Source organism: Equus quagga, chromosome 11, assembly GCF_021613505.1.
Source record: "Equus quagga isolate Etosha38 chromosome 11, UCLA_HA_Equagga_1.0, whole genome shotgun sequence".
NCBI lineage: Eukaryota > Metazoa > Chordata > Mammalia > Perissodactyla > Equidae > Equus > Equus quagga.
In genome coordinates, this window is record NC_060277.1 from 97102554 (window position 1) to 97112151 (window position 9598).

The following is a 9598-nucleotide window of genomic DNA, read 5'->3' on the forward strand; positions in this document are numbered from 1 at the left end:
TACGCGCCCCGCCCCGGCGGGTCCAGCTCCGCCCCGTGGCAGGTTAAGAGCCTCCCCAGAGCCCGGAGCTTCGGACAGATGGTGGCTCATGGGCGGGCGAGCCGGTTTGGTTGGTTGTCATGGCGAAGGCGCAGCTGGCCTGGGCCCTACGGGTGGCTGCAGGTGGGAGGCTGCGCGGGCCCCGAGGCACTGGGGGCGCCCGGAGGCTGAGCGGCAGCGCGCGGCGGCGGGCGGCCAGGAGCGCCAGCCCGGGGCGCTGGCTCAGCACGGCCTGGGCGCCGGCCCAGCCCTCCCGAGAGGAGACCGAGGGCGCCGAGGACGACGCCCATTCGCCTGCAACGGAGGAGCCACCGTGGACACCGCCCCCCACGCCCCCCGAACCTCCCGGGCCCGCGGCCGGCCGCTCGCTGGTGCAACGGGACATCCAGACTTTCCTGAACCAGTGCGGGGCCAGCCTGGGGGAGGCGCGCCACTGGCTCACGCAGTTCCAGACCTGCCACCCCTTCGCTAAGCCCTTCGCCGTCGTCGAGGTGAGCGTCGGCCGTGTCACAGCGAGGGGATGAGGGTTGTGTGGCGACAGGTAGCCAGGCACGGAAGGGTGGGCTGTGGACTCTGCGCGCAGAGGAACCAGGAAGGGGCGCGAGAGAGCCCAGACAAGTGCCCGGGACTGGGCGAGGCTGCGTACTCCTCCAAGTCCCGCGCCCAGCCCGGGTGAGGAGCCTGGGGACACTGACCCGCCAAGTGTGATGCGCTGGAGAACCCACCCCCCCATAGGCGCAGTTAGGGGTTCAGATGGCAAGGGGCTATCTGGACAGGAGCCACCTGCGTCTCCCCTCCCCCCAGGGTGTTCTAGAGTCCAAGGTCGCAGGGAGGAACAGAGGGAGGAACACTAGTGTGAGATAAGGGGATGACAAGACCCAACGGGGCAAAGGGCGGAGCGGGTGGGCGCCTGTGGCCAGAAATGGGACCGGGCCGCTCCTGGACAGGGTGGGGACACCGAGAGGGCCCTGCGGGCAAGCGGGTGCCCGAGGAGTCAGGGCCAGGGTCGCGCCTCCTGAACGCTCACTCCTCCGCAGGTGGACGACGAGGTAATCAAGTGCCGGCAGGCCGTACCCAGCCTGGCCTTCGCCCTGGCCTTCCTGCAACGCATGGACATGAAGCCGCTGGTGGTCCTGGGGCTGCCTGCTCCCACGGCGCCCTCAGGCTGTCTTTCCTTCTGGGAGGCCAAGGCACAGCTTTCCCAGAGCTGCAAGGTGCTGGTGGACGCACTGCGGCACAACGCCGCCACGGCCGTGCCTTTTTTTGGCGGCGGGTCGGTGCTGGGCGCCGCTGAGCCGGCCCCTCATGCCAGGTTAGTGCCGGCCCTGCCTGCTCCGGCCTCCTCCGATCTCGCTACTGCGCCCGCCCTGCCCCAGCCCGGCGGGCCTGGAGGGGGCCTTCTTGAGCACCACGTCTGGCCCACAGTTATGGTGGCGTAGTCTCCGTGGAGACGGACCTGCTACAGTGGTGCCTGGAGTCGGGCAGCATCCCCATCCTGTGCCCCATCGGGGAGACAGCTGCGCGCCGCTCCGTGCTCCTCGACTCGCTGGAGGTGACCGCGGCGCTGGCCAAGGCGCTGCAGCCCACCAAAATCATCTTCCTCAATAACACAGGGGGCCTGCGCGACAGCAGTCACAAGGTGTGTTCCCTCCTTTCGGGCTCCACTCCCCGCGACCCTGGCCTGGCTGAGCGCCTCTTTGGCGCTCCCCGCACGCCTCCCTGATGGGCCCCAGAGTCGCTCTCAGGCAGGGTGGGTTGGGAATGGAGTGTCAGGGAGGGGTCAGCCCGCGGTGCCCAGCTCTCAGCCCTCCCTGGCCGAGGACTCTGGGAGGAAGTAGGGGTAAAGGGGTCAGTGAGGAGAGGTCCGTGGGGCAGGGGCGCCGCGAACGGTCGGCTGCGGGCCGGAAGCTCACCCCCTCGCCCCGGACGCAGGTCCTGAGTAACGTGAACTTGCCCGCCGATCTGGACCTGGTGACCAACGCCGAGTGGGTGAGCGCCAAAGAACGGCAGCAGATGCGGCTCATCGTGGACGTGCTCAGCCGCCTGCCCCACCACTCTTCGGCCGTCATCACCGCCGCCGCCACTCTGCTCACCGAACTCTTCAGCAATAAGGGTGAGGGCAGCGGCCGGGGCGTGGGGGCGGTGCTGGGTTCTGGGAGCGACCACCGGCAGCGCCGGGTGTGGATGAGCCGGAGGAGCGGCTTCCCCTCTAGTAAGGAAGCCGAAGCGGGACGCCACAGCAAAGGCTTCCGGCTCTGTCGAAACCCGGGAAGGTGAGTAAGGAGGCGCACTGGATTGGGCTGGAACTTGGGTGGAACCAGACAGATGGGCGGGGCTTGGGGGAGCGGAACAAAGTGGGATGAACTGGGCTAGGGGAGGTGGGAGGGATTTGGATGGGCGGGTGGGACCAGGGGCAGGGGAAGAGGATTCCGGGAGAGAGGGGAGGTACGTGGGACCACACGCGGTGGGCAGAACTTGAGGGACAAACTTGCCTGGGAAAAGCACCTCCCTGAGTGAAAATCACATACAAATCTGTGCAGACCACAGAAAGCATTTCATTGTGGAGATCTCCCAAAAAAGGGTAATTGTCCCACCAGCCCCGGTCCTATTTGGAACCCACGAGGCCGCGCAAACGGAAGATGGGACCTGGCTCTCGGGCTAAGCTAACCCCTCCTCCTCCATCCCACCCCCAGGGTCCGGGACCCTGTTCAAGAACGCCGAGCGGATGCTGCGAGTGCGCAGCCTGGACAGCCTGGACCAAGGCCGCCTAGTGAACCTGGTCAACGCCAGCTTCGGCAAGAAGCTCCGGGACGACTACTTGGCCTCGCTGCGCCCACGGCTGCACTCTGTCTACGTCTCTGAGGGGTGAGCCTGCGGGCCCCAGAGGGCAGGGACGGAGGGAAAAGAGCCGGGCAGCTCCAGGCCAAGGAGAAGTCCCAGCCTGCCTCTCCCTCGCTGTGCCAGGTACAATGCCGCCGCCATTCTGACCACGGAGCCCGTACTGGGAGGCACCCAGTATCTAGACAAGTTTGTGGTGAGCTCCAGCCGCCAGGGCCAAGGCTCCGGCCAGATGTTGTGGGAGTGCCTGCGGCGGGACCAGCAGAGGCTTTTCTGGCGCTCGCGGGTCACCAACCCCATCAATCCCTGGTAGGTCCAGCCCCTCCCAGCTCTGGGCTGGGACCCGCCCTTCCTCTCTTCTCCAGCTCTCGCCAGCCGTCTGGGGGTCCAACAGTCAGGAAGGCTGGGCTTCCCCTTCTTTCATTAGCCTTCCTTCTCCAAGGGAAAGGCCCCGCTCAGTGTGGCCTGACATTCCCCAGGGGGCAGACCACACATGGCGCCTGGGATCTCCCCAGAGGCAGTGCACACTTAACCCAGCTCTGCCCTGCTACGATGAATTCCTTGAAGACACTCCCCAGCCCCCATGCAGCTGGGTCTCCCAGGGCCCCAGAAAATCCTGACCCTTCATGCTCTATTCCACGCCCAGTTGACAAGCTCTGACCCCAGACTCATTGCATCTCCAGGAGAATGCTCCCTCCTCTCATTCCTTCTGCAACTATCCCTCATCCCCTACCAGCCCGCTCTGTGGGCACCAAGAGGTGGACAAGAACCCCTCCCCTGACTGCTTGGTCAAGGCAGTGTGGAGAGAGCAAGAAAAGTCCTCACTCTAACCTTCCTAGCTGTGTGACTCTGGCAAGTTACCTAACTTCTCTGAGCCTTAGCTGCTTCTCTATGAAAAGAGCATACCACCAGCAGGCTCTTAGCTGCTGCTGTGAGGATAAAATCAGATAACCAGCAGCAGGTCCCAGCAGGTGTCTAACATGTACTAGGCCCTCAATAAATGAACCAGTGGGTAGTGAGCACTGGCCTTGCCCTAAGTCTCATCACCTCCGCCCCGCCCCCCGGCCAGGTACTTCAAACACAGCGATGGCAGCTTCTCCAACAAGCAGTGGATCTTCTTCTGGTTTGGCCTGGCTGATATCCGGGACTCTTATGAGCTGGTCAACCATGCCAAGGGGCTGCCGGACTCCTTCTGCAAGCCAGCTTCTGACCCAGGCAGCTGACCCTCACCACCGGCCCTGCAGGCCCTGGGAAAGCCAGGGTGGACCGAAAGTCATGCCTGCCGGAGGTGACCCCAGGCAGCCACAGGCTGGACCATGCTTGATGGCTGAATGATCTGCAGAGGAGGCAGCACCTACTCTACTCTGCCCAGAGGGGGGTGCCCACGTAGGGCAAGCACAGGAAGGAGAAGGGCCTGCCCCAGACACCCCACTTGCTCCAAAGCCACGACTAGAAAGATGGCTTCAATTTTCAGTCTGCAGACTTGGGGGAGGAGGGCTTGCCTTTGAGGGCTCTACTCAGGGCTGACCTTAAGGGTGAACCAGTTCCTGTGGCCTCTGTGCTATTCTGAGGCTCCTTTGCCCAAAATCTCACCCCTGTCTGCCCAATATACCACCAGTCATTTTAATTCCTTTGGGTCTTGCAACTTTTCAGGAGGCCTTGATTAAAATGCAAATACTTGTCTGAGAGTCAGCTCACACCTGAAAGGAAATTAGCAGTGACCCTCTGGGAGCAAGAGCTGGAGGGGTGGGGAACCAGGGGACACCTGGAGGGAAGAGAGGAGCTAACTGTGGTGGAGGGCTGGGATAAATGCTGCCACCATCTCCCTTCCCCTGGTGTCAGCAGCCCCCAGAGGGGCTGCCCTCCCCCTTTTAAGAAAGAGCCTCCATTCCAAGAACCAGACCAGCAGCAGCTGCGGCTCCCTCTGCACGCAGGGCTCAGAGCCCAGCCCAGACCTGGACGTCTTCCCTAGGGTCCACTGCAGGTTGTGTCTCCATCTTCGCAGGAGGAGAATACCTCAGACCCGCAGAAGTCCAAAGCCAGAGATTTCATTTGACATTTTTGACCCCCACAATGTGCCAGGCATTACACTGGCTGCGGGTGCTACGTTCTGTCAGGAGGTGCATGGACAAGTATGGAAAGGGTCAATTAAGAGACCACCATGGCACACCAGGGGCTGCAGCAGAACCAGACTCCAAGAGCAGCCTTTATCCTCCCTCAGGAGAGGGGTGGTGTTGGGTACACATCTGGGCATGGGCATTAGACAGACCTGACCTTGAATCCAGCTGTGGCTGGATTTGCTCTGTGGCTTGAGGCAAGCTGCTTACCTTCTCTGACCTCCCGTTTCCTCCTATGTAAAATGTAAAACCCTCGGCCTCATAGTGGACACTTAATATTAGTTCTCCCCCTCTAGTTGCCCTCGCCAAGGGTTTCTTCAGAAAGAGCTGGCACCAAATGGGGAGGAAAGGACAAGCGACAAGAGGGACTGAGGTACGAGGTCAAAAGCATATACTACAGGGAGGATTAGGAGATTCTTGAAAAGAGAGCCAAAGGACTTTGGGAAAGCTCAGAACAGGGGAAAGATCACGGGAGGACCAAGGTGGGGCTAAACCGGACATGGTCTTTCAAGAAACCCAAGATCAATCCCAGCCAATGGCAAAGAGCCCCGTGGGGAGACCAGAGAAGCAAATTCTAGAAGAAATGTCTAGATAAAATGTTTATTTTTGGAGGACTGTGTAGTCTGGTGTTTGGGGGGCACTCACCCCACCAGGCCAATCATGGAGCTGGAGACAGAAGGCAGGAGGCAGGAAGCTGGTGCTGCCTGCCCCACCCCTGCACACCCCAGAGTAGACTGGGGGCTGCTCTGCTCTCAAGGTGGGTGACAGCTAATGCTATTTCTGCCCTTGGCATACCCTGAGAACCCACGTGACTTCTATGGTGCCCAGCCCCTCTGCTCCTCCTGGGCTGATCCTCTGCCCTGACCCTCGGTCTCCAAAAAGCAGAGCCTAGCTGTACCTGCCAGGTTCAAAAAGGAATTTTTCACATTTGCTCACTTCCGGCTCTCGGTCTTCCTTCCTCTGTCTCCCACTCTCAGTACCCCCACCCTAGCCCTGCCTTATTCCCTCCTCTGGGACAGGAGACCCAGGGGAGCAACCGGCCTCAGCTCTCCTCCTAATGAACAGGAAAAAAACCCTGTAAGGCATCGTTATCAGGGCTCCCACCCGCTAGGGGCCAAGCCCAGGAATTGGGGAAGAGACCTGCCTCGTACCAACACATATACCCACACAAACAAAAGGATCAAACAAACAGATCAAAAAGCATAAATAAACATAACTGGGCCAGCAAGGAGGAAGGTAGGGTGGCCCTCAGTGGCTCCTTGCACCCATCTCAGCCTCTTGCTGTGTAACTCAGCCATCAGTGGCCAGGATGACTGCAGCTCCGAAGATGCCCACACTCTCTCCAAGGAGCTTCATCTGGTTCCAGAACTCAACACGCCGCGTGTTGTGCCAGTAGGTAACATTGCCATCAATAAGCAGCATGACCGGGGGCAGCAGTACGGCCAGGATCTGGGCAGCCAAGGTCACATAGTAGCCTGACAGGAAGGCCAGGGCCAGGACGCCATACAGCACGAAAAACAGCTGGATCATCAGCTCCCCTCCTGGAAGATGGTTCAGATACGCCAGCCGGTCCTCCTTGCTGTGCTGCAGTGAGTAGGCCTGGAGACACACCACCCTCTAAGACTCTCCAGCAGCCTGAGGAGCCTGTCTGGAGAAGGCCACCCCTGAGATGGCACCTGCAAGTCAGGCTCTGCAAGGTGGGCTTCTGACTCCCCTCTCAGACTTGGGGCTCTCTGAAAGTAGAGCCTGCGTCTCCCCCTCAGACTAGGGAGCTCCATGAACTTAGGGCCTATGTCTCTCCTCACCCTGAGGGCTCAGAAGGGAGGAAGTGTGTCTCCACAGTTAGACTGGCACTCTCACCTCTGAATACAGAGCTCTGCACATTGGATATGGTGCCCCATAACAGGATGAGGCCAAATAGCCTAGGACTCTAACTGTCCCCATCCAGACTGGCCTCCCCTAGCACGAGGGAGGACCATAATTGGCTACCATAGGGAGATCCCATCAGCTGTAAGTGGTAGAGTCCCAGCTGTGGCCTGAACCCCACCAGACCTCTTCTCTGTCTCCTCTCTCAGTCCTCTGGGAGCTGGAGCTATGAGAGGACCAGTCCATCTTGTTTTCCTGGCTCTCAGGCTTGGGACTGAATGATCAGTCCAAACTCTTCTCTCCCTGGTGGCAATAATGTTGGAAGAAGGGACTCTCAGCCATGTCTCAGGTACTTGGAGGGGCCCTAAGGTCCAGAAGCTGGCAGGGGCAATTCCCAGGAGCCAGGCCATCAGGAACCACATGCAAGGCCTTGTTCTGCCCACCTCCCTGGTTCTGTTAGTCATGCACTCACATTTCGCTCCCAGTCAAGCTCCTCCAGCCAACGGTCCCCCAACCTACCACACAGATGAGGTAGATGCCCAGGAACACCTGGCCGGTGGACTGGAGAGAACGGCTGCGGGGTTTCCGACGGTACAGCTCCCCAGCACCGCTGGCCAGCACAAGAAAGCCGCCGATGATGGCAACTGTGCGCGAGTACATACGGACCTAGGCCGAGATGAGGGGACCCAAATCAGGAACTGCAGCCACCACATTTCTCCTGGCTGCCCAGAGCACAGAACTGCCCATGTCTACACATCCCATCCCAGCTGATGAACGCTCTTACCATTTCCAAGTGTGGTGGGCAGGTACAGCAGAGATAGATAATTCTTTTTATCAGAAGTGGAAACTGAGGCCCAGAGTGTTTAATAAAATTGTCCAAGGTCCTACAGAAAGTAAGTGGCAGAACCCAGATACCAAGTGTTGCCCCCTAGGTCTGCAGACTCAAACCCCAATGTTCTTTCTGCTATATCGTATAGAGTCTGTTCCATAAAAAAGCCCCACTATTCTCACTGTTGCGTGGCTGTTCACACATCGCTTCCTGTACTGGCTGACAGTCCATTCCTGAGGGTAGTGCCTTTGTCAGGCTTATCTCCAAGCCTGCAGTGCCTGGCACAGGTTCTGGCATTTACAGGCTTAAATGCTGCACTAGGATTAACTAAGTTTTATAAAATTAGATAGTTAGACCGGGTACTCTCCTGGGTCCCTTCTGCCCTATGAGTCTGAGAGTACTAAACTAATGATTTAAAGGATCCTGGGAACCAGGTGACCTGGTTCTTGTCCCACCTGTAGGGCTAATTGTTCTGTGACTTTGGGAAAACCTGTTCCCCATCTCTGGACCTGTTTCCACACTCTGAAAGGGAGGCTTGTACGGCCTCTGAGGTCCTTCCACTCTTGCTGTCTGTGATAATCTCCACATGCCTCGGGCTTCCACGCATTGCCCAACTGCCCCGGACACTGGCCTTGGGCTCCCCATCACGCTAGCGAAGTCCCGCCTAGGGCCGAGGGGCTCACCTTCAGCCAGTCCCCGTAGTGGACGTAGCCCCCGACGTAGGCGGCGTAGGTGCTAATGGCCAGTTGGAGTGCGGCCCCCAGCGCGAACCAGCGCCGCTTCACTCCAAACGACATGAAGCTAGCGCACAGCACGGCCGCCCCCATATCGAAGTACAGGTAGGGCACTGGGATGTCGGGCTTCCTGCGAGCCGGGAGGGGGAAAGCAACGGGGACAGCGTGAAGGGGAAAGAAAAGCCTCGAGATCCCTTGAGTTCCCACAAACTCCACTCCTGCCCCAAACCGGAGCCCCGTCTCATGGCCAGGAACCCCGCACTATGCTCGATGCCCACCTTGCTCCAGACCAGAGCCCCTAACAAGTTCGAGGTCCCAATTCCTCCCAATCCAAGGGTCCCAACTTCTGGGCCCCAACTTCTTTCCCACCTCAAAGCACCCCCGTTCCTGGGACAAGCCGTATCACCCCCACCGCGTTCGGCGGCCGCGTGGGCCCGCTCACCGGCGCGCCTCGGCCCTCTCAGCGTACAGCATGAGCTGGCTGAAGCAGCCCCAGAAGGGACAGCGTGTGAGCAACACCGAACCCAACTGCATGATCAGCTGCAGCATCCACCGTCGCGAACCCGTCTTCGACGCCATCTTTAGGAAGGGCAGTCCGCTACGGCCTCACCCCGGTTAGGAAGGCCGGCGCCGGGATGCGACACGCAACTTCCGGGTCTCACGGGTGTTTTTTTTTTTCTTCCCGCTTCCGACGGGAAACAACGCTTTCGCTCTCTAGTTCTGGACCGAAGGAGGTGTTCTAGTTTCCGAGTTCAGCCTTTCTGCCCATGGAGTCGTAAGGGCCCCTCCTTGTAGGTACAAAATTGAAAACTAGACTAGAGGAAGAAACAGTGCGTTCAGGACATCAGAAGCCCTGGACCACAACTTGATGGAATGAAGCTAGTCTTTGACCGCAGCTAAACCTGGGATCCAATCCTAACTCCAACCCTAACTGTGACTTTGGGCATATTGCCTACACTTTCCAAGACTCATCTGTGAAATGGGGATGACATCTACTTCACAGGGTTGTTTTGAGGTTTAAATGTGACAGTGTTGGTCCTAGCACATAGTAGGGGTTCAATAAATGGTGTACAGACCCCCCCAACCCCCCCCCCCCCCCCCCCCCCCCCCCCCCCCGAGAAGATACCTCTGTTCTGTTTAAGTTCAGAGTAAGGGGTTCTCCTAGCTGAGTCATT

The 9598-nt window shown here is 59.4% G+C and overlaps 2 protein-coding genes across 4 annotated transcripts; one reads left to right on the forward strand and one right to left on the reverse strand.

The window, feature by feature from the left end:
- Positions 1 to 15: 15 nt before the first annotated feature.
- NAGS (N-acetylglutamate synthase) lies at positions 16 to 4565 on the forward strand. The gene is made up of 7 exons (XM_046676139.1): positions 16 to 530; positions 1077 to 1351; positions 1465 to 1678; positions 1972 to 2152; positions 2733 to 2904; positions 3004 to 3186; positions 3947 to 4565. The coding sequence occupies exons 1-7, from the start codon at positions 120 to 122 to the stop codon at positions 4098 to 4100; spliced, it is 1590 nt and encodes a 529-aa protein (XP_046532095.1). The 5' UTR covers positions 16 to 119; the 3' UTR covers positions 4101 to 4565.
- A 1015-nt stretch (positions 4566 to 5580) lies between these two features.
- TMEM101 (transmembrane protein 101) lies at positions 5581 to 9070 on the reverse strand. 3 transcript variants are annotated; one of them, XM_046676142.1, is made up of 4 exons: positions 8866 to 9070; positions 8373 to 8553; positions 7380 to 7526; positions 5581 to 6642 (listed from the first exon to the last, which is right to left on the reverse strand). In XM_046676142.1, exons 1-4 carry the CDS (start codon positions 9000 to 9002, stop codon positions 6403 to 6405), a joined length of 705 nt encoding a protein of 234 aa, XP_046532098.1. In that variant the 5' UTR covers positions 9003 to 9070; the 3' UTR covers positions 5581 to 6402. The 3 variants fall into 3 exon arrangements, with proteins under 3 accessions (XP_046532098.1, XP_046532096.1, XP_046532099.1); XM_046676140.1 differs by having other exon boundaries at positions 5581 to 6593; positions 8866 to 9058; XM_046676143.1 differs by having other exon boundaries at positions 5581 to 6593; positions 8793 to 8923.
- Between the last annotated feature and the right edge of the window lie 528 nt (positions 9071 to 9598).

Excerpts from the sequence above, each read along its gene's own strand:
- NAGS (XM_046676139.1), top strand. The coding sequence starts at position 120 with ATGGCGAAGGCGCAGCTGGCCTGGGCCCTACGGGTGGCTGCAGGTGGG. Across the intron at positions 1,352-1,464 it reads GAGCCGGCCCCTCATGCCAG|TTATGGTGGCGTAGTCTCCG; the intron begins GTTAGTGCCGGC and ends TCTGGCCCACAG. Across the intron at positions 2,905-3,003 it reads TCTGTCTACGTCTCTGAGGG|GTACAATGCCGCCGCCATTC; the intron begins GTGAGCCTGCGG and ends TCGCTGTGCCAG.
- TMEM101 (XM_046676140.1), bottom strand. The coding sequence starts at position 9,002 with ATGGCGTCGAAGACGGGTTCGCGACGGTGGATGCTGCAGCTGATCATG. Across the intron at positions 7,527-8,372 it reads ACTACGGGGACTGGCTGAAG|GTCCGTATGTACTCGCGCAC; the intron begins GTGAGCCCCTCG and ends ATCTCGGCCTAG. Across the intron at positions 6,594-7,379 it reads GCATCTACCTCATCTGTGTG|GCCTACTCACTGCAGCACAG; the intron begins GTAGGTTGGGGG and ends GTGTGTCTCCAG.